At 40.8% G+C, this 24,549-nt stretch overlaps 1 protein-coding gene across 5 annotated transcripts in view; it reads right to left on the bottom strand.

Annotated features, from left to right (window-relative positions):
* The window catches only part of FBLN2 (fibulin 2), a 258,583-nt gene that overhangs the window by 167,603 nt on the left and 66,431 nt on the right, over window positions 1–24,549 (bottom strand). For 4 of the 5 annotated variants that reach the window (XM_007500354.3, XM_056804788.1, XM_007500355.3 and 1 more), the window contains one exon: window positions 10,405–11,969. In XM_007500354.3, the coding sequence (XP_007500416.2) occupies window positions 10,405–11,836 (1,432 nt within the window). In that variant the 5' untranslated portion in view covers window positions 11,837–11,969. Of the gene's footprint in view, window positions 1–10,404; window positions 11,970–21,758; window positions 21,848–24,549 lie in introns of all 5 variants that reach the window. The other variant, XM_056804787.1, reaches the window with a different exon arrangement.

The raw sequence follows: 24,549 nt of genomic DNA, 5'->3' as shown, positions 1-24,549 counted from the left end.
GAAGACTGAGCTACTCTCAGCAATATGTCCTAGATAGGACAATTCTGAGAGACTTAGGACAAAGAAAGCTATCCACCTGCCAGAGAAAAAACTTTTGGAGTAGAAATGAAGATCAAAGCACACTATTTTTCATTTTAGTTTATTTGGGTTTTTTGGTTTTATACGAGTATTCTCTTACAAAAATGAATAATATGGAAATATGTTTTGCATGATAATGCATGTACAACTTAAATCAAATTACCCATCTCTGAGAAGGGGGAGGAAAGGGAAGGAGAGAGACAATTTGGACCATATAACTTCGGAACGCTTATATGGAAAATTGTTATTGGGTATAATTTGGTAAAATAAAATATTCTTACAAAATGAAAATTTGGAAGGTACCCCCAAAAGTGCTAATTGAATTAAAAGAGGATTAATCTTATTCTGTGGGATAGAACATACAATCCATTGGCAATGCAAGAAAATCTACAAGGAGCAGATGGGGATGGGAACGGAACAGAGGCACAATTTTAACTCAGGAAAAGAATTTGGCAATAATCAGAGATGTCCAACAGAGTAGTAAACTGCCTCATTGGGTGGTAACCTTCTATAGATGGGGCTGTTCAAACAAAGAATGAATGGCTATTCATCAAGGATGCAATGGAAGCCACTCCCTCTTTGAGCAAAGAAAAGATCTCTTCCAACTCAACAGTCTGTGACTTCAGGGACTAGTAGAGGGGACAGAAATAAAAATGAAGAGTGGTAGGCCTGTGTTATGTTAGACAGAGTGCCAGGCTTTAAGGTGGATGATGTGGGTCCAAATCTTGTCTTTGCCATATATTGTTCTGTGCTCCCCTGGGCAAAATACTTCATTTCAATGTTCCCAAGTAACTCTCTAAGGTGATAAGTTACAAATCATTTGGAGATATGTATTAGTGAAGGGAACTCAGGATGATGGTAGGGAATTGGGGAACTCCCTTCAAAAGGGAATCATAGAAGGAGGCAGCTAGGTAGGTTGGGCCAGAAGATGGAGAAGGGAGATCCTAGGTTCATATTTAGTTTGATACTTTCTAGATGTGTGACCCTGGACAAGTCACTTGTCCCAGACCTTGCTACTCTTCTGTCTTAGAACTAATACATTGAATTGATTCTCAGGTAGAAGGTAAGGGTTTAAAAACAACATGAAATGCAAGTCCTGGCCAAATTGGGAAAGTAAAAACATGTGTGGAAGAAGGGGCATCATAGATAAGGGGGGACCATCTATGTCAGAGATTCTGCTATGATTTAAATGTCGAAAGCACCAGATACTCTGGGCTTCTTTCATATGCCTAGCATGCACAGATAAATAATCAGCAGACAGTTACTCTGAGAGCCTGTCATAAGCATTTATCAAGAGCTTACTGTGTGCCAAGCACTGTGCTAAGCACTGGGGTATACATACCAAAGAGACACAATCCCTGCCCTCAATGGGTTTATAATCTCATAGGGGAAAGAGGCAAGAAGTTACCTGCGCAATAGATGAACAAACCAAGATCTTTTCAGAAATAAGAAACTGGAATTAGTTGTGAGAATGTAGTCAGAGGGATAGGAAATCTAATTAGAACCAAATGAATTCAGGTGATAGAATATTAAAAAGAGTACTTGGACTTATGAGGATCTGGGTTCAAATCTTGCCTCTGACATTTACATGATCTTGAGCAGGCAAGTACTTCACCTCTAAGCCTTAGTTTCCTTATCTTTAAACTGGGGAATGAGGTCCTTTCCAGCTCAAAGTCTGTATGTTGATGAATTCAGTATTTGGTTGGGGGGTTTTTGTAGTTCTTATAGAATCATGAAATTATATTGTTAATAATAATAATTTCTATTTAGATAGTCTTTAAGGTTTAAAAATTATTTTCTACTAAATGTAGAATTTTCTACTAAATTGAAAAATTATTTGAAAAATCATTATATCATTTATTTCTCATAACAACCTTCTATTACAATCAAAATTATCTCAAGAGACTGATTTGGGGGTAAGAATGTTTATATTATGTATAATGTTTATATTATGATATAAAATTTTATAAGGTTTATTGGTTGGCCAAGCATCCTAACTGATAAAGTAATATAGTCTCCATGGCTCTCTCTGGACCAGGGATGCCCAAGTTGGGTCAGGCAGTCTAATAAATAGGATTTTTAGGAACTCATTATTCAGCTCCTCCCTTGAATATGCCATGACTTCTTTAATTGGCAATAGATAAGAGATGGTCCATCAACCTATCCATCCCTCCCCATACCTACATCATGGGAAACACATACACAGGAAAAGAACCCCTCTCCCTTTTATTATCCAAATTCTATTTAAACGAAAGTCATTCCTTAGCAGATTAGATTGTATCTCTGACCCAGATCCCAGACACAGGAATGCACAATTCTCCCTAATATATAGATAATACAGTAAAAGAAAAATAAATTCTCTCACTTTGGAGATAGGTGTTATCATTCCCATTTTATGAATGAGAAAACTGAGGCTCAGAGACATGAGGGATTTGCTCAGGATATCTGAGATAGTATCCAAAGAAACCTCAGAAGTCCCATATTCCCACATTTGCTCAAAGCAGGATAACCCTCTGTAGCTTACCCGATAATTGGTCATCCAGTCTCTATAAGAATGACATGTAAGAACCTCCAATGGCGTGACTCATCGTCTCATCAGTCAATCCATTTCATCTTCAGACAATTCATATGTGAAGGAAGTTCTTTCTTAACTGGAGCTAACAACTGGCTCCTTCTACTTTCAAACCTACATAGGTAGAGTTCCTGTCCCTCTGGAATCACAGAACAAATCTAAGGAAGACCTAGTTCACAGGTGAGAATTCTTTAGACATTAGAAGCCAGTTTTCATATACTGTGAGTCTTTACCCCTTCCAGATAAGCATTTAGGAACGGAATTCCTAAATTCATTCATTCATGGAGCCTGACTTATCAAGGAGATTATCATAGCTACATTTGTTGCATTTGCAGTTTCTTTGACCTCAGAAGTATCATAAGATACTGAAAAGAATTAGAGAAATTCAACAATCCCCCACCACCATTTTTTTTTTCAGTGAGAAAACCAAGACCCAGAGAAAAATGACTTGTCTAAGATCACCCAGATAGTAAGTAGGATAGCTGGGATTTGGACTGACTCCAAATCTGGGGCTATTTCCACTATGCTAGTCCAGTACTATGCTAAGCAGGAAAACATTTGCCATGCTAGGCAAATAATCATCCAGCCCGTACTTCTGGGCTTTCAGGGAGAGGGAACTCACTCCATCCTGGAATAATTCCTTCCACTATTTTGTTGTTGAGTCATTTTCAGTTGTATCCAACTCATCTTGCCCTGTTTGGGGTTTTCTTGGCTAAGGTACTAGAGTGATTTGCTATTTCCTTCTCCAGCTCATTTTACAGATAACGAAACTGAGGCAAACAGGGTTAAGTGACTTGCCCAGGGTCACACAGCTCATAACTATCTGAGACCAGATTTGAACTGAGGGAGATGAATCTTCCTGACTCCAGGTCCAGCAGCCTCTCCACTGTGTGACCTTTTATGAAATAGCTCTAAGTGTTAGCAAGTTTTTTTCATGACATCAGGCCTTTGCATCTGCCACTCATTTATTCCCTTTCAGCTCCTTGAAGTAACATGAAACCAATATAATCCCTCCTCTATGCAAAAACCCTCCACATACTTGAAGATTGCTAAGTGTTCCCTGAATCCACTCTTCTCCAAGCTCAATAGCCCTAGTTCCTTGGAAAGACCCTCCCCTCACATATTCTGGAGTCATCTTTTGACTGTGGTCACCCTTCAGTTTTGAGGTTAGTTGTCATATCAACCAATCAACAAGTATTTCCAGAAGGTCTGCTAATGGTTAACTTCAATTATCAGAGAACTCCAAGCTAATCCCAGCTTTAACCCAAAACGATCGTCTTGCAGAGCTTCCCAGAGTCCTTTTCCTTTTAGCCAAGCATTGTGAATAACTAACAATACTTCAAGAGATCTGGGTTTCATCCACGTAGGCCATCCCTCCACCGAACCTCTCTACATCGCCAAAGACAGTTTAATGAGTGGCTGTGACAAAACTAAACAAAGGAAAAAGCAAACCAAGCCTTCTCTAACTGCTTCCTTGCTCTATACCGCTTGCATTACAAATAGATTCTGACAGGATCATGGATTTATATCTGAAGGAATCTCAGAGGTCCTTTAATATTACCTCCTCATTTTAATGCTAAGAAAACTGGAGCCCAGAGAAAGTGGCTGTCCAAGGTCACACAGCTAGTAAATGGTAGAGCCGGAAATTAAACCTAAGTCATAGGATTGTAGATTTAGAGGTGAAAGGTACTGCAGAGGCCACCAAATCCAAATGCCTTATTTTACCGATTGGGAACCTGAGGCAGAGAGAGGTTAAGTGACTTCCCTAGGGTTGCAAAGCTAATAGATTCCTGAGCCAGGATTTGAACCCAGGCGTTCCTGATTCCAAGTCCACTGTCTTACCAACTTATAAACTATGCTACTTTCCAAATCGAACACACCTTCCTTCTATTGTGAATTCACAGCTTCTGGAAGAGAAAATCCCCTTTAATTCTGGGGAGCTTTCCTCTTAAAGGGGTGTGATTGAATATGTATGTGAAGGTCTTTGCCCCCATTGTAAAGGGATGTCTATAAAAGGCTATTTCCTGCCAGGCTGCTGGCATGAAGAATGCCCTAGTTAGCCATTCCCCACTACTCCAGCTGTCAAAAGGAGCCACCAGAAGGGAGGAAATGTGCCCTCTTGACCAGTCTGGATCATTAGCACCGCAAACTTGAGAGACAAAGACTCTAAGCAGGAGCTGGAATTTCTCTGGCTACAAACATCAGGGTCCTGAGACAGGACGGCCCTTTGCATGTGTTTTTAAATTTCTGACATCAAACTGCCCCAAGCTAAGGACAATGTGCACCAGGAAGGAGGGAACGAAGGAAGGAATGCCACGACCACACAGCTAGTTAAGTGGCAAAGAAAAAAATGTTTCTCTCTTGTGGTCCATGGGGTTCCTAAGTCAAAGCTCAGCTCTCTGTACTAAGTACCTTGTTCTAATGGGGCCAGAGGGAGCTGGGTGTTCTGAATCCTTTGAGCCCATCCCTGGCAAGGGTTTCAAGTTGTTAGAGACTGTCTTCAATGCCTTTCTATCTAGTTTATATCCTTGGCTTTTAGTCCCCTTTCCTGCAAAATACATGAAAGCAGTCTAAATTTCTTTCCTTTAAAAAAAAATGCTTGCCTTCCATCTTGGAGTCAATACTGGGTATTGGTTCCAAGGCAGAAGAGTGCTAAGGGCTAGGCATTGGGGGTCAAGTGACTTGCCCAGGGTCACACAGCTGAGAAGTGTCTGAGGTTAAATTTGACCCCAGGACCTCCCATCTCTAGGCTTGGCTCTCAGTCCACTGAGCTGCCTAACTGTCCTTTTCCCTTTTTTTTTTTAAATCCTCACCTTCCATCATAGGATCAATATTATGTATTGGTTCCAAGGCAGAAGACTGCTAAGGGCTAGGCAATGGGGGTTAATTGTCTTGCCCAGAGTCACATGGCTAGGAAGTGTCTGAGGTCAGATTTGAACCCAGGACCTCCTATCTCTAGGCTTGGCTCTCAGTCCACTGAGCTGCCTAACTGTCCTTTTCCCTTTTTTTTTTTAAATCCTCACCTTCCATCATAGGATCAATATTATGTATTGGTTCCAAGGCAGAAGAATGCTAAGGGCTAGGCAATGGGGGTTAAGGGACTCCCCAGAGTCACATAGCTAGGAGGTGTCCAAGGCCATATTTGACCACCAGCTCCTCTTCCCCCATCTCTAGCCTTAGCTCTCTATCCACTGAGGCATCTAGCTGCCCCCAGCAGTCCCAAGTTCTATAACACTTTGTAGTTTATTGAGCCTCAACAACTCCATACATCAGATAGATTGTTTTAGGCAAATTGGTAATTTGATCCAGACATGATTTTATCCCTATAGGGAACTCCCAGCATGGAAACTCTTCCTCCTGTCCAGATTGGAAACTTTCCTGTAAATAATATTTTTAGAGAGTTGCTTGAGGGTTGCCATCAGGAGGTTAAATCAGTTGCCCTCAGTCACATAGCTAAGCAGGATTTAGATCCAGGTCTCCCTGACTCTACCACCCACTCTTCTGAACAACAAATATTTTAGGACCCATTTAACAGGTGAGAAAATTACAGCTCCTAGAGTGAAGGGAAGTTGCTCACTATCACAGGACTAATTAATGGCTGAGGCAAGACTCCCCTCTCTTCCCCCCATACTGAATTTCCTTTATTCTATAGCCTCCTACCCAAGATTCCTAATTTCAGCAGCAGACAATACCTCCCAGTTAGATAATCATAGTCAAACTGGAAGGACCTTTAGAGGTCATCTGATCCAAATATCTAAATGTGTAGAACGTAGAACCATACATCTAGGACTAGAAGGAACCTTAGAGGTTATCTGGTCCAACCCTGGCATTTTACAAATAAAGAAAGTGAAACCCCTGAGGGGTGAATTGACTATCCCAAGGTCATGTAGAGAATAAGATACAGAGCCCAGACTCAAAACCAGCTTTCCTAATTATGCCTATTGCTTTTTTTTAAACCCTTGCCTTCCATATTGGAATCAGTACTATATATTGGTCCCAAGGCAGAAGAATGGCATAAGGTGGGTGATGGGGTTAGGTGACTTGCCCAGGGCTACATAGCTATGAAGTGTCTGAGGCCACATTTGAATCCAGGATGTCTCACCTCTAAGTCTGGTTCTCAGGTCACTGAGCTACCTACCTTCCCATTTGATGTTTTTTTTTGGTGGCATTTCAGATAGTTTCCTTCTCTTTTTCATCATCAGAACTTATTCTGTCGTTTTCTCAAAGATATTTTTTGCCAACGCATCCTATTAACTAATTTACACTTGCCTGTAAATGGATGATAATGGCTTCATATGTATGCCAGGATAACATTTGTATTTTAATAGCTTTCAGTGCCTCATCCCAAAGGAATGTCTCCTGGAGGAAGTTTCAAGGAGCACAGGAGAATTGTGGAGAGGAAATCTGAAAGCTGGCAGACCTTCCCTGATCCTCCTCAAGTCATGCCATGCTTCTTTCCATGCCAGTCTTGGTGCCTACAAACCACCCCAAACCTTCGATTTAACCAGTAGTTTTAACCATAGCCCTCACTCCATGTCTCCCAATTTCATACTGGATCCATTGAGGCAATGATTGACCTTTTTCCCTGAGTAAGGGAGAGAGAGTCAGGGAACCTTAAAGAAGATTAGTGGGAGACAAGGGATTAAAAAGAGAAATATTAAAAACTGTCTCAAAGTGATCTTACTACTAGGGCTATACCCTAATTAAAAAGTGTGGCATGGGGAACACTTATCCATATAAAAATATTCATAGAAGTTTTTTTTATTATAACTGCAAAAGCCTAGAAATAACCTGTTCAGGATTGTCCAACATGGAGTCACAACCAGTATGAGACCATTGTGGATTTATCTCACAAGCCTGAATTTAGAAGATGCTGAAAGCAGACAGTATCCTTCAAAAATTAGAGAGTTTCAGAAGGTCCTGAGTTCAAATGTGACCTCAGACATTTCCTAGTTTTGTGACCCTGAGCAAGTCACTTAACCTCAATTTCCTAGTCCTTATTCTTTAGCCTTAGAACCATATTTAGTATTGATTCTAAGATAGAAAGTAAGGGGCAAATACAATTTTAAATGTTTAAACAGAAATAACAGTCATTGTACAAAAATATTTATAGCCACACTCTTTGTGGTAGCAAAAGATTGGAAAATTAGAGGATGCCCTTCAATTGGGGAATGGCTGAACAAATTGTAGTATATGTTGGTGATGGAATATTATTGTGCTTAAAGTAATAATGAACTGGAGGAATTCCATGTGAACTGGAAAGACCTCCAGGAATTGATGCAGAGTGAAAGGAGCAGAACCAGGAGAACATAGTACACAGAGATGGATACACTGTGGCACAATCAAATTTGGTGGACTTCTCTACTAGCAGCAATGCAATGATCCAGGACAATTCAGAGGGACTCATGAGAAAGAACACTATCCACATTCAGAGGAAAAACTGTGGGAGCAAAAACACAGAAGAAAAACAACTGCTTGATCACGTGGGTTGATGGGGATATGATTGGGGATGTAGACTCTTAAACAATCACCTTGGTATAATTATCAATAATATAGAAATAGGTCTTGATCAATGACACATGTAAAACCCAGTGGAATTGCATATTGGCTACGGGAGGGGGCTCAGGGGAGGTGAGGGAAAGAACACAAGTCATGTAACCATGGAAAAATATTCTAAATTAATTAATTAAATGAAATTTTCCAAATTAAAAAAAAGAAATAACAGTCAGTGTATTTTCTCTTTACCCACAACTATGCCCCTGGATGAACTTCAAAGCTGACTAGGTAGCCACCTCCCACACCATTGCTTAAAAAGTTAATTTGGAGGCATGTTTCATGTATCCTCAAACTCAAATACTGCTTGTTAATAGTCCTGGCAGAACAAATAGTGTAGAAATGTTATAGAATCCTGATTATTCCATAAGGAATGGAAAATATGATGAATACAAAGAAATACGGAAAAACATGTGAGAAGTGATACCGAGGAATAACAGAATGAATATACAAAATATGACACTAATGCTGATTAGGGCTTTATGAAAACCTAATGAAAGTCGTAAAACAAACAAACAAAATGAACTGAAGGAAGAGTGATAGGAAAAGGGAACCTGGAGACAAACCAAAGATTTTTTTCATCATTTTGTTTAAGAAAAAAACCACTGGTTTAAAAACAAATTATAAATAATCAGCTGTTTCTGGCTTATGTTTGGTCAGTTAAAATTTTTTGTTTGTTTAATTCAATGTTTGTTTTTGGACATTGTTACTAAGTTGAGGCAAAAACGTTTATCAAATAAATAAAGTTTGAATTCAACTGTCTCTCACACAAAAAAGAAAAGGAAGATGCAGGCCCTGGAAAACTTGACATTTCTTTAGTTCTATTAGGCTTCTTATGACAATCCTGTAAAGAAAGTGGTGGGAGAATGATGATGTTCATCTTACTGGTAAGGGTGCTATGGCTCAGATCTTGCTGAAATGACTTGGCTATGATCACACTGCCACTAAAGGTGGAAGCATGGTTCAACCTAGTTACTTTGAAGTATGCCCATGAATGGATAAGCAGACATAAAATATTCAAGAGACAGCTGGGACCAAAATTTCACCCTCCTCCCCTTCCCTCCTCCTTCCCCTCCTCTCCTTTTCTCTCCTCCTCTCCTTTCCTCCTCCCCTCCTTCTCCTCTCCTCCTCTCTCCTCTCTTCCTCCCCTCCCCTCCTTTCCTTCCCCTCTCCTCCCCTCCCCTTTCTCCTCCCCTATTCTCCTGTCATCTCACCTCTTTCCTTCTTTTCATCTCCTCTCCTCTTTTTTCCTGTTCTCCTCCCCTCCTCTTTTCCCCTCTCTCCCCCTCCCTTACCCTTCCCTTCTCCCCTTCCCTCCTCTCCTTTCCTCTCCACCCTATCTTCTCCTTTCCTGACTTCCTTCCCTCCTTCCCCTCATTTCCTCTCCCCTCCTCTCCTCTCTTCTCTCACTTCCCCAACTTGACCCAGGAAAATTTATTTATCAATGCTAAACCTTTCCATATGTGAATAATGGCGTATCTACCACAACCAAAGCCAACCCACTAAAAGTCTTTCCTCTAATCAGTCCCAGCTCCAAGCCTGTTTACAAAGCTAAGCAGTCAATATTGAAGGGCATCATGTCCCATTCTTAAATAAAGTGGTACTAAGTAGGCAACAGCCAGTGTTAGTAGGAAGAGGGAAGAGGATCGAATGGGAGAAAGGTGGAAAGAGGGAAAAGGATGAAAAAGGATGGAAAGAAGAGAGGAAATAGAAGGGATCATAAGAGGTAAGGAGGCAAGAACCAGAGACATTATGAATGTTTTCCAGAGTAAGGAAGAAGAAGATTGGGCTTCAAATCCTGCTCCTCTGATCCCAAAGCCAGGGCTCTTTCCACTCTATTAGAAGACAGGGAATGGAAGAAAAACTGGCCTGAGGAAAGAAAGGGTAGATGAGAGAGAATGGAAGGATTGGAATCAGAGGGAAGAGGAAATGAAAGCAAGTAGATGGGGAGAGGGAAGAGAGATGAGGGGGGGAGAGGAGAGGGAGAGGAGGAGGAGGAGAGAGAGATGAATGGGAGAGAAAAGGTGGTGTTTGGTGGTAGGGGACAGAGCCTGGAGAGAGACTGGGGAAGCAGGAGTAAAAAGGGGGAAAAAACCAAAACCAAAAATTCTAATTAAGTAGATATACGCTGTTGAAAAGACAGGTAGCATGCAAAGTTTTGAGGGCGTATGGGCTATGATAAGAGTATGCAAGAGCCTTACCTTCCTGCCCTCTGGGGTCAGAATGAATGGAGTTTGGGTCAATCTTCTCTTGAGGGGGATAGTGGTAGAGAGTCTGGGACTGTTTGGGAGTCTCCTCTGTTGGATCCTCTTGGAGAGCAACAGGAGGGAGAGTGCTTGGAGTAAATTTCACCTTGGGGATGGTCTTTTCCACTTGACTCCCCTGGCCTGGCTGGGGCACATTTCTTTCTGTGGGAGTCACCTCTTGGAATCCAATACTGGCACCCCTTTCCCCATCTCTTCCCCTGTCTCTGGGGTTTGGTTGAGCATTGGGAATGGTGTTTCCTTCAGGCTCTGCCCTCCCTCTTTCTTCAGCTCTTTCCTGGACTCTCTCCTCTGATTCTACAGCATTGTTTGAATTCTGTCTCTCCTCTGGCTTCTCATGAATACTTCCAGCCCTCGTGGCCTTTTCATTCACTTCATGAGCTTTGGACTCTTCTGTGTGGTCAACATCTTGATCCCTCTCTTCTTCTTCCTCCTCCATCTCCTCCTCCTCCTCTTCCTCCTCCTCTGGTTCCTTAATGATCCCTGTCTCTTGCTGTTCCATCACACTCCTGGTTCTAGACTGGCCGGGGACTTTAGGGTCCACAGCCACAGCAGCTGCCTGCCTGGTAGGGGAGATGAGCTGGGTCAGTCCTGGAAGGGTTGTATTGCTGGCAGGAATGGTGTTTGTATCCTCCTCCTGCTGCTCCAGCTGCTCGTGGCTGTTGGGGTCTGGGGCAGGCTGGGCTACTGGAACTGTCCATCCTTTTGTTGGAGGCTCCACCTGTGCGGCATCTCCTTCTGAAGCCTCCTGGTCATAGCTGTAAGGGTCATCGTAGTGTCTCTCAGGGTCATTCTCCTCATGTTCTGAGAGGTTGCCAGAGGGGTGGAAGGCAGAGGCATCACAGTCTGGGAGCTGGTAGCAAATGAGCTCGCCGCCAGAGTTTGGGCAGTGGCAGACTTTGCAATGGGACATGCGGACAGTATGACCGGCCACGTACTTCTCCCCTTCCTGCAAGCAACCTATGCGCCCACACTGAGGGCAGCCGTCGGTGGGGATGACAGCATCGATGCAGTTGGGGGGTAGATCTGGGCAAAGCATGAACTGGCAGCTGATCTTCCCACCACCTTTGGGGCAAGAGCACTCCGTGCTTCCAAAGTCCACAAAGTAGGACTGCCCCTCAGGGACCTTGCCGTTCATGAAGCCAACATTGACGCAGTCGTAGTACTGATAACCCTCACAGGTGCAGCCATGCTTCAAGCACGAGGCACAGCATTCCCCAGGCTCCAGCACCTCCTCAATGCAATTCTCCAAGGGCTTGCAGTCCACACCTGTGCAATCCTTCTGGGCCCGCGAGCCCCTCGAGAGGATCAGCAGCACAGTCATAACGGACACACAGTCCCAAGGAAACCCTCTAGCCAGTGCCATCATTCCCCTCTCCGGAAAAGGAAACACCTCAATTGCACTTGCCGCTTGACCTGGGCTCCTCCCGTCAGGAATCTAGCCTGTCTCCGGTCCAGAGCGGCTACGGCCCTCCGAGATCCTTCTTTTCTCCTCTTCAGTTCTGCGTTTATGAAAGAAGACTCTGTTAGTGACTGCTCAGTGCGCGCACGCACACACACACACACACACACACACACACACACACATACAACTCACACACATCCTGCCTGTTAAGCATTAAAGATCCTTAGAAGTTGGGATAACATCCAACAGCTGGAAAGCTCGGCAAGGAGTTAATCATCATGTCTCCAGTGTTCTGCAGGCCCTCCATCTCAGCTAGGAGGAGTTAGTCCCCATGAGCTATCTGAAATCCAGGCCTACTTGGCTGCTTCAATTCATAATTGTTCTCACTGGGCCAAAAGAGTTCTTTATACCTGTAAAAACTACATTCCTCTCTCTCTCTCTCTCTTTCTCTCTCTCTTTCTCTCTCTCTTTCTCTCTCTCTCCACTCTCTCTCCTCTCTCTCTCTCCCTGTCTCTCTCCTTCTCTCTTCTCTCTCTCTCTCTCTCTCTCTCTCTCCTCTCTCTCTCTCCCTGTTTCTCTCCTTCTCTCTTCTCTCTCTCTCTCTGTCTCTCTGTCTCTGTCTCTGTCTCTGTCTCTGTCTCTGTCTCTCTCTCTCCTCTCTCCCTCTCCCTGTCTCTCTCCTTCTCTCTTCTCTCTCTCTCTCTCTCTCTCTCTCTCTCTCTCTCTCTCTCTCTCTCTCTCTCTCTGTTTCTCAGTGTGTGTCTCTCTCTCCTCTCTGTCTTCTTTCTGTGTCTCTCTTTCTCTGTCCCTGTCTCTCTCTCTCTGTCTTTTTGTCTCTCTCTTTGTCTCTCTGTCTCTGTCTGTCTCTCTCCTCCCTGCCTTTCTTTCTCTCTCTGTGTATATCTGTATCTGTTTTTCTTTGTCTATGTGTACCTCTTTATCTGTCTCTATCTTTCTTTGTTTCTGAATTTCTATCTGGTTCTCGGTCTCTATCTGTCTTTGCCTTTCTCCCTGTCTTTCTATCTCTATTTCTGCCTTTCTCTGTCTCTCTCATCTGTTTCTCCGTCTGTTTGAGTCTATATCTATCTTTTTGTGTCCATTTGTCTCTCTTTCTGTTTCTGTCTTTCTTTGTCTCTACCTCTCTTTCTTTCTCTGTTTCTACCTGTTTGTCTCTTCCTGTCTATCTCTCTGTGTCTCTATTTCTGTCTATAAATCTGACTCTATCTCTATCTCTCTATCTGTCTTTTACCCCTCTCTCTTTTCAAAGCATGAGTCGATTCTAAAGGACTGTCTGAATTCTACAACATTCTGTAATTTTCTTGGATCAAACATTTGTGAATTACATAGACCATCTACTGGGGCTTGAATATCTTTTTGTTATCTAGAGACTTTGCACTATAATGGGATTTGATAATGAATTCCTTATATTTCTTCAACACTTTATAGCTTTCAAAGCAATTTCAGATGTAATCCAAGATGAAAGACAGTAGGGAGTAAAGTGTGTTTGATCTGAAGTCAGAAAACCTGGGTTTGGATCCAGGAAAATCTTCATTTCTCAATCTGTAAAATGGGCATCAAACATTCAATGTGCCTACCCATCTCACAGGCCAATGTTAAAAGACTGAATAAGAACACATGGAAAATGACTTTGCAAACTGCCTCTATAGCCATGTAAGGAATTATATTATGATGTTCTTAATGACACAAATAAGGACATGGCAATCAAAAAATCTCTCTCTGGGACCCCAAGCAGGATCTATGGACAATCAGAAGTTTGAATCTTAATTTTTCATATTTTTAGTATTTTTCTTTTTTATCTTTTTTAATCTTTAAAATTAAAATTCATTTTAAATTTGAGTTAGATCAAGAGTTCTTAAGCTATGCTTTGTGGGCTTAAAATAATTTTGATGATTGTGTTTCTGTATAACTGGGATTCTTTGTAATCTTGTGTATTTTAAGCACTTAAAACCATTGTTCTTAGAAGGGGTACCTAGGCCTTTACCAGATTGCCCAAGGGGTCTGTGAAATAAAAAAGGTAAAAGAATTCTGAACAAGATGGTCTTTAATCCCTTCTAGCTCTCCAATGCTAAGTTAAACTGTATTAATTCTATGGCTCTTCAATGAGAAGTTCCATTTTATAGATGAGTAAATAAAGGCACTTCATTTCTCTAAGCCTCAAAACACTAGGACTCAATCCTAGACCCTACTAGCCTTTCTCTTCTCATTATTCCTGCTCAGATTACTCCTCGGATCATTGTCACAATCAATACTTTATTAGTAAGGACCTAACTGAATTTTTGCTATTTAAGAACTGTCCAGGTTGTGTCATCAGTCTCAGGGAGCTTACTGTTTCCTATAGTGTGGGAAAGAAGCATTAAACCAAGGCACAGATATATTGTAATCATGGTTAGTAAATGTCTATACATGTGGCAAAAACTAGCAGATTCATGAACTTGATTGACTCCTTTTGCACCTTCCTATCTAAAATAAGTTACTGGTTGGCTTAAGTTGGCTTGATAGAAGCATTTATTATTGGAAAGTGGTTTTCATTTCTCAAGTGGGCTTAACTAGGTGATATTGAAAGTTCATTCCGGCTCTATAATTACATGATTCCAAGGAATTCAGGATGGAGTAATAATAGAAAAGGGCTCTCAAATTCTCATAAAAGTCCAAATTCAAATCACTTTCTCCCTGAAGCTTTCCTGGCTTCTCAACCTCCGTATTTCTGTCACAGACACCACCATCCTTCCAATTTGTTATTATTTAGTCATTTCAGTCATTTCCAACTCTTTGTGACCTAACTTGGAGGTTTTCTTGGCAAAGATCCTGATGTGGTTTGCCATTTCTTTCTCTGATTTATTTTACAGATTAGGAACCTGAGGCAAAAGGAGTTAGTGGACTTGCCCAGGGTCACATAGGCAGTGAGTTTTTGAGGCCAGATTTGAATTCAGGGAGATGATCTTCCTAACTCCAGTTCCATACTCACTGCAAAACCTAGCTGCCCATCCTTCCAATTACCCAGGGTCATAATCTCAGAGTAATCCTAGACTTTTCCCTTTTCTTCACCTGTCACACTTATACAGTTTATAAATCCTGTTGATGCTTTCTCCACAATATCTCATGTGGCCATTTTCTTTCTTTCTGCTCACATAGCCACCACCCTAGTTCTGGTCCTAATCACCTGTCCCTTGGGCTATTGCAGTAGTCTCTCAGCCTCCTTCCTGCCTCAAGTCTTTCTCCTCTCGAGTCCATCCACTGCACACCTATTAGAATGAAGTTCCTAAAGCACAGAATTGAGAGCATGCTACCTCCCTGCTCAAGAAGCTCCAATAGCTCCCTCTTGTCTCCAGATTAAAAAAAACAACTGTTTGCCAATGAAGCTCTTCACAACTTAGTTCCAATTGTTCAGATTTAGTAGAGGTTTCTCCCCTTCACCCACTCTTTATTCCAGTCAAACTGGCCTTTTTGCTGCTTCCTGTATTCAACATTTTATCTTCTATCCCCATGACTATCCTCCAAAACTGGAATATGCTCCCTTCCCACCTCTGCCTCTTAAAATGCCAAGATTCAGAACACATGCCATTTCCTCCATCAGACCTAGTTTGGTGCCCCAATATTGCTAGTTTCCTTCCTCTCCAAAGTTCATTTTTATAGATTTTCCATTTATTTTGTGGATATATTTTATTTCTCCCCTGATATGATGTAAGCTCCTTGAGGGCAGGGATAGTTTCATAGCCCCACTCAATATTTAAAGAAATTAATTCAGGCTATTCACTGGAAAGTAAAATACTGAAGCTGAAGCTTAAATACTTTGGCCACATAAGAAGACAGAGCTCAGTGGGAAAGACTCGGATGTTGGGAAAGATTGAAGGCAAAAGGAGAAAGGGAGGAAAGGCAGATGATGAGATGGGTACATAGTGTCCTGGAAACAGTGAACATGAACTTGGACAAACTTCAAGAGATAGGGGAGCAGCCAAAGAAAAAACCTCATTGCACATCAAAGCATGTCATCCCTTATTTTATTTCCTTCATGAGTTTTTTATTATATATGTGATATGTGTCTTCAATAATGGCACGGGGTACATGGAAATATGTATTGCATGAAAGCATTATTTACTGTCTCAGAGGGTGTGGAGGGAGGAGGCAATCCAGGTCACAAAATGTCGGAGAACAATCGTCAAAAATTGTTTCTACACATAACTGAAAAGAATAAAACTTAATTTAAAAAAAAAGAGAGATAGTGGAGGATAGAAGGATCTGGTATGCTATGGTCCGTGGGGTCACAAAGAATAGGATGCAAATGAACAACAACAAAATCCCCAGTGCCTACCAGCGCCTGACATATGGTAACTGTTTAATAAATGCTTGTGGAATGAATGCATGAAAACCCAGCTTTGCCCCTTGCTAGCTGCATGACTGCTGGCAAATCATTCCTCTTCCCTGGATCTTTATCTTTAAAATGAGGGAGTTGGACTATATATATATATATATATTTATTAATTCTGAAGTCTCTTCCAGCTCTGGCATTTTATAAGCTTATGAGGTTAGAATATCTGAAATTCTGAATTCTACACTGGGGAGTTATAGTCATTAATTATTTCAAATACCTCTGGCCAGAGTATACGAGTTTTTTTAGCGATGTAGTTAACTTTATGAATAGAATTGCCAGCAAGTAGAAGGATAGGGTAATGGAACCAGAAGGGACTTGGGGGTTAACTAATAGAGCCCCCTCATCCTACCAATGAGAAAATTAAGACCCAGAGAAGTTAAAATGATTTGCTTAAGATCTCACGGGTAGTTAAATGCCAGGGTTGGCATTTAAAACCAGTCTGAAGACAATTTTACTGCTCTTTACATGATGTCTACATGCAATTAAAATCAATACGTATATACCTGCACATACATATATACACATATGATTATATATACATATCCATACATATAAACACACATGTGTAAATACACACTTAGATAAACACTTGGATAGATGGATAGATAGGTAAAAAGAGAAAGAGAGAGAGATGGATACATGGATAGATAGATGGATGGATGGATGGGGGGATAGAGAGAGAGATCAGTCTGTGACTGAAGTATAAAAGGAGATAAGCTTATAGAATCTGCTAGTTCTTTGTCATTTTATATATATATATATTTATATATTTACTAACCATGGCATACTATACATTTGAGCCTCAGTTTAATGATTCTTTCCCACCCTATTGGAGATGGTGCTTGCTTTGGCAATATATTGACTGCATATTCGAAGATAGGGTGTGTGTGTGTGTGTGTGTGTGTGTGTGTATTTGGAGTAGAATAAGGATGGATTCAAAAATAAGATATTTCAAAAAGCTGTTTATATATACACACACAGGCATATCTCATTTTATTGCACGTGAAGATTTTTTTTTAACAAATTGAAGATTTGTAGCAACCCGGCTTTAGGCAAGTCTATTAGCGCCATTTCCCCAACAGCATGTGTTCACATTGTAGCTCTACATTACATATTGGTAATTCCCACAATAACTTTTCCTTATTGTTGATTCTGTTATGATCATCTGTAATCAGTGATCTTTGATGTTATTATTGAAATTGTTTTAGGGCACTGTGAACTGCATCCAAAAGACACAGCAAACTTATTTATAAATGTTGTCTATGTTATGGCTGTTCCACCAACCAGTCATTCCCTGCCCCTTTTCCTTTCCCTAGATCACCTTATTCTCTGAAACACAACAATATTGAAATTGGGCCAATTAATAACCCTACAATGGCCTCTAAATATTCAAGTGAAAGGAAGAGTCATTTGACAGGGCAAACGTTATTGTTTGCTTTTAAGAAATAGTCACAGTCACCCCAGGATTTAGCTACCATCACCTGGATCCGTCAGCAGCCATCAACACTGAGGCAAAATCCTCCACCATTGAAAAGATTGACTCAGGGGGCAGCTGGGTAGCTCAGTGGATTAAGAGTCAGACCTAGAGACGGGAGGTCCTAGGTTCAAATCTGGCCTCAGACACTTCCCAGCTATGTGACCCTGGGCAAGTCACTTGACCCCCATTGCCTAGACCTTACCACTCTTCTGCCTTGGAGCTAATATACAATATTGACTCCAAGACAGAAGGTAAGGGTTTAAAAAAAATTGACTCACTGAAGGTTCAGAAAATGGTTAACATTTTTAGCAAGAAAGCATTTTTAAATTAAAATATACATTTTTAGACATAATACTATTGCAATGTTTGAAACTGACCAAATAAAAATAATACTATTGCACACTTAATAAACTATAAGATAGTTTAAACATAACTTTTATATGCATTGGGAAATAAAAAACATTCATGTGACTCACTTTGTGATATCCAATTTATTGTGGTAGTCTAGAAGGAAAACTGCAATATCTTGGAGGAATGCCTGTGTGTGTGTGTATGTGTGTGTGTGTGTGTGTGTGTGTGTGTTTATGGGAATGGATGTATGGATAGATAGATAGACAGGTGGGTGAATAGACATATGAATGGATAGATAGATACATGATTAGATGAAGAGAGATACCTGGATGACAGACAGATACAAAGAGATAGACAGATGATAGATAGATAGGAGGAGAGAGAGAGAGAGAGAGAGAGAGAGAGAGAGAGAGAGAGAGAGAGAGAGAGAGAGAGAGGGATAAGCAGGTAAATAGACAAGTAGGTAGACAGACAGATAGATAGCATGTCCAAGCATAACCAAGCTGTTGGTACATATTGACCATTCACAAATTGTTGGAAAGGATTTGCTTTTAACTGTAAAGAAAAAGTTGACTCTTTGCTTAAAAGAAGAATAAAGCTAACTTACAAAGCAGAAAAGGGCTTTGTAAAATAAAAATCAAGCCTCTATCTCAATTAGTGAATTTTCAAAAAATTAAAGTAATTTTAAAATCATTTGAAAATTATTTCTAAAATGTAGAAAAGTTGTGTTGAGAAAAAACTCCTAAACTTTTTGAGCTAGCTTGTTATTTAACTCATCTGATTCCACTCCAAAGATACTTTAATAATTACCTTCATTCTTTGAAAAAAACCTTTACCTTCTGATGTAAAATAGACACTAAGCATCAGTTTTAAGATAGAAGAATAGTAAGGACTAAGCAATTGGGATTAAGTGATTTTCCCAGGGTCATATATTTTGGAAGTGTCTGAGGTCAAATTTGAACTGAGGTCCTCCCAGTTCCAGGTCTGGGACTCTATCTACAGAGCTATAACCAGCTGTCTTAATTATCTTCATTCTTGTTTAAGCTTTAAATAAAAAAAATTTTGCCCTTGATCAGGTCCTTTCTTCTAAAGTGGAAAGGACCACATTTCTGAATATGGGTTTTAACATGTATTAAATATAAACATGTTCACTTCTTAGTGGCAAATGTTGAAAGACACTAGAAAAATACAGTACTGGATATACAGATTCTGGCAGTGGGGATGGCAAAGGGGTCTAGAAAATACTTTAGGTAAGCACTGACTTTAGGAACTTTGAAAGCTTAGCCCAGAAGAGAAAAGACTTAGGAGGGTCATAATAGCTATTATCATATATCTGAAGGAGTATCATGTTGAATGGTGTTTAGACTGATAAAGTATGTTGTGAAAGCTTTAGTTTAGCTTTAAGTTATTGAATTTAAAACTGAACTAAAAATTTTAAGACTCTTATGTTGCTCTAGGGTAGTGATGGTGAACCTTTTAGAGACCAAGTGCCCAAACTGCAACCTCATGCTAATGTGAGTCCCCTGCCTTACCTCAGACATGGAAGGGAGGAAGCATTCCCACTAGGCTGCTGGATAGGGGTGCAGGTGATGAGAGATATGTGTGGAGATGGGGAGAATATGTTCTGAATACTCTGCTTCCCTCCAGCTCTGCTCCCCTCCAACTATGTGCCACACTCTAAGCTATGCTCCCCTCAAACCTATCTCTTCTCTAACTCTTCCACAGGAATCACCTTCACCTCAGACTCAAAAAGGTGCTGTCTGTGCTGCATCCTTATGCAGATGTGAGCTGCACCCCCTCATCCCCGCTCCAGAACCTTATTCCAGACAGGGGAGAGAGGAAACACTCCCATTGGGCTGCTGGGAAGAGGGGTGGGAGAAGTAATGAATGTCCTCAGGCATGCATAGAAAGGAGGGAGGGAGCAGCCCCCTCTGGCACACACCAGCACATGTGCCATAGGTTCACCAACACAGCTCTAGGTGGTATAAACTAGGACCAATGCCTGAGTTCAAAGGGAGGCAAAACTTCTTGGTGACAAAAGCTGTCCAACAATGGAACTCTTGGTTTCCTAAATTAATGTTTTTTAAGTGGTGACCAATGGTTTACCTTCCAGGGGATGCTATCTATTGAAGAGGTTCCTGTAGGAGGAGGGAGATTGGTAGACTAGATGACCTTCTAATTTAATTCTAAAGTATCTACAAGAATATTTATAGCTGTGCTCTTTGTGGTGGCAAAAAACTGGAAAATGAGGGGGTGTCCTTTGATTGGGGAATGTCTGAACAAATTGTGGTAATGTTGGTGATGGAATACTATTGTGCTCAAAGGAATAATAAAGTGGAGGAGTTCCATGGAGACTGAATAACCTCCAGGAAGTGATGCAGAGTGAAAGGAGCAGAACCAGGAAAACATTGTACACAGAGACCGATATACTGTGGTACAATCGAATGTGATGGACTTCTCCATTAGTGGCAATGCAGTGATCCTGAACAACTTGGAGGGATCTATTAGAAAGAACACTATCCACATTCAGAGAAAGAATTATGGGAGTAGAAACACAGAAGAAAAACAACTACTTGATTACATGGATCAATGAGGATATGGTTGGGGATGTAGACTCTAAATGAACATCCTAGTGCAAACATCAACAATATGGAAATAGTTTCTAATCAATGACACCTGTAATACCCAGTGGAATTGCATGTCGGCTATGGGGAGGGTGGGGGGAGAGGGAGAAGGAAAGAATATGATTCTTGTAACCAAGGAATAATGTTCTAAATTAACTAAATAAAATTTTAAAAAATTAAAAAATAATAATTCTAAAGTATCTCGAATGTTACTATTTTTGTTACTTCTATCCCCACAGTTGCCTTTGGAGTGAGCACTGAGTCTGGCTATATCATTAACCTCCTTCCACACCAAAAGAATTTTCCAATCCCTACCCTATTCTCACTTCTTAGGAGGCTTCCCCAGAGGGGAAAAAAAATCTTCCATGCTGAAAAATCTGTTCTAGTAGAAGTTATGGGGATATTATAGAATACTGTGATCTCTCTGAGGGCTGAACTGCAGAAGGCCTTAACTTTAACTTCCTTCCCAAACTGGAAAAAAATCATAAAACCAGATTGGCTGTGCTCTACCTACTTCTCTCTTCCAAACTCCAGGTTCTAAAATAAACAAAACTACTGTCAAACCCTGGGCTAGAGAGGTAAGGTGCTGCTCATGAGCACCCCCCATCCCCTTCCCATTTTTCAGGGTGGCTTGTCTGTACCGAGGGTTCTGGTACTTCAGGGGAAAGGGGCCTCACCTCCTATGGGAGCATGGAACCTGTTGCCTTTGAATGGTTCCCTTCAGCCAAGGAGTCTTCCCAGGAAGCCCCACAGCCTCAGAGAATTAATTCACCTTCTGAAAGCAGACCAGACTTACTGAGAATCAGTAAAACCTAGTTGAATGAGCCAGCAATGTTTCTGGCTTCCAGGCAGTTAGTTCCTAGACACAGAATGATGAGATTTAGAATTAAGTGGAAGTTCAGAAGCCAAGAGACCCTGAGGCTCAGGGAAGGTAATTATTTGACCACTGAGCTATTAAGTAACAGAGAGAGGACTAGAACCCAGACTTTTTACATAGTATCATTGCACTATGCCAGCCTTTCTTTATACCAGAAGACCACTTGCCTTATCCATCAACAGTAAGGTCAGTAGAACATCTTTTCTTGATGGTGGAGATGGGATAAACTGAGGCATCAATACTCTCACACCCAAACCTACTGATGACAAAAAATAAATAAATAAAAATGCAATGCCAAATCCTATAGGGTAAGATGTATACAGTCTCTGAGGCATTACAGAGGGAAAGGGAGGAGAAGAAATAACAATATGATCATCCTCAGTATACAAAGTATCATTTCCTCTTAGAGATCCCTTTTATTTAAGACCTTGTCAAAAGTCATCTACAAATGCACCTAAGCCACCAGATTTTGTTCAAGTATCTGCTTGCAGCCCCATTGTGAGTGTTCTAACCCCTCTCTGCAAACCACCTTCACTTTGTTAGTCTGCTTCCTCATCTGTCAAATGAAGCAAGTTAGTAGATGACTTCTAAGGTCCCTTATTTCCTCAGCCTTACATGGCTATATACCTTCTCTCTCCAGAATTACTGATGTGGAAATTAATTTTTTAAACAGATTTTTGAAACAAAAATATGTAATAATTATTTTTTAAATTACTGATCATCTCTTAATTGCCAAATCTGATGGTTTTCTTTTTGTTTTCAATTTTCTTGACCTACTGTTGATTTGACACTTTTGATCACCCTTTCTTCTCTAGGCTCTTGTGACACTACTCTTTCCTGATTTTCTTCTTATCTGTAGACTTCTTTCTCTCCTTTGTTTGGTTCATCATTCAGATGATGTCCTCTAACACAAGATGTTTCCCAAAACTCTAGCACTGACTCTCTCTCTCTCTCTCTCTCTCTCTCTCTCTCTCTCTCTCTCTCTCTCTCTCTCTCTCAAAAAGTTCTTGCCTTCTGTCTCAGGATCAATAGTAAGTATTGGTTCCAAGGCAGAAGAGTGGTAAGGAATAGGCAATGGAGGTTAAGTGACTTGCCCAGGGTCACACAGCTAGGAAGTGTCTGAGGCCAGATTTGAACCCGGGACTTCCTGTCTCTAGGTCTGGCTCTTAATCCATTTTGCTACCCAATGGGCCCCCTCTACTCTTCTCTCTTGAAGACCTCAATGGCTCCCATGGATTTCTGTTTCTATGCCAATTACTCTCAGCTTCTCCTCTATAATCCAGTCTCAGTTCCTCCTCTAAGATTTAACTTGATATCAATATTTGACAATAAAACATTTCAAACTTAATGTTCCAGTGACATCTCGAACTCAATATGTCAAAAACTGAACTCATTATTTTTCCCCCAAAACCCATCTCTGTTCCTGTCAGACAGTTTCATAACCTGTGCATTATCCTGTACCCTCACTTTCGTTCACTCTACACATCTAATCAGTTGCCAGAGTTTGCTATCTCTACCTTAACAATGTCTCTTGCATCCAAACTCCTTTACTTATACAGCTGCTACCTGGGTTCAGGCCCTCATCACCTCTTACCTTGATTCTTACAATGGCCTCCTAATTGGTCTCCTTGCCTACATTGTTGACCAAATTATTTTCATCAAATCAATATACGGATGATACCTACTGAACAAATTTAAGCAGTTCCCTATAATCTCTAGAATAAAGTTGTTTGTTTGTTTGTTTGTTTGACATCTGAAACCCTTCACAAGCTGGTCTGTCTCTCCACCTCAAGCATTTTACATTCAAACAAATTGGCCTTCTCTCTAGTCTTCCCACATGGCAACTGTCTCCCATCTGTGGACCCTTGTATTGGCCTTCCCCTGCACTCCTTCCTCACCTCTGCCTCCTTGAATCCTTCTCTTCCTGCAACAAGTAGCTCATTTCTTACTTTCAACATGGATCTCATCCTGAAGCCATGCCACTGCCCAGATTTGGGGCACCGTCCACTTGCATCGAACTATCTTGTGTTTATTTATCCTTATTCTCTGTATTTATTCTGTATATATTTATAGATGTCCTAGTTCTTACTCCATTCAACTGTGAGTTCTGTGCTAGTAGGGACTGTTTCACTAATTATATTTATGACCCCAGTCCCTGGTATGTAGTAGGCACTTAAATAAATTCTTGTTGACTGATATGATGTCTCTTCCAATTCTAGACTGACCTGGTATCTAGGTCCTCTAATCATAGTTGAATTGACCCTTTCCTTTTTCCCTGTAAATATCCAATATTCTGAATTAATGTGACTTTTATAATTATGTGGCTCTAAATTAATACTCTGTATTAATATGGCTCATGTTAAAGGCCAAGTGCGCCCAAAGGTCAACTTGCTTTGACTCATCTAGAATAGATTAGATATGAGAGAGAGGTGACGGATCATAGTGGAGCTCAAGATGTGTATTGTTTTGGACATAGCCAATGACAGAATTTGTTTTGCTTGACTATATATGTTTGTAAGAAGGATTTCTTTTTCTTTATCAATGGGAGTGGGAGGAGGTGGGAGAAAAATAACATAAAGTGTTATTTTAAAAAAGAAATAGATAATTCTCTTCAATTAGAGCAGGGGTTTTTAATCTGGAATCTATGAACTTTCAATAAAATGTGATTACTCTATTTCAACAGAATTTGTTTTCTTTCTGATCCTATTTTATCTTATGCATTTAATTTCCTTTTAATAAATTCTTAAGAAAGGGTCTCTAAGTTTCAGCAGATTGCCAAAAGGGTCCATAACATGCAAAAAAGGTTCATAGCCCCTGATGCAAAGGATAATGGAAAACCTGTCCATCAAGGTGGACCTGGAGCAAAGCAGAAGGAACTAAGGAGAAGAAAAAGGAGGGAGAAGGTTTTAGCTAAAAGAGGAGGAGACTTGGACTAGGAAGAAATGAGAACCAGATTGG

The sequence above is a fragment of the Monodelphis domestica genome, chromosome 7 (genome assembly GCF_027887165.1).
Source record: "Monodelphis domestica isolate mMonDom1 chromosome 7, mMonDom1.pri, whole genome shotgun sequence".
Classification (NCBI taxonomy): domain Eukaryota; kingdom Metazoa; phylum Chordata; class Mammalia; order Didelphimorphia; family Didelphidae; genus Monodelphis; species Monodelphis domestica.
The sequence above is the reverse complement of the archived record's forward strand: the minus strand, read 5'-3'. Positions and strand labels throughout refer to the sequence as shown.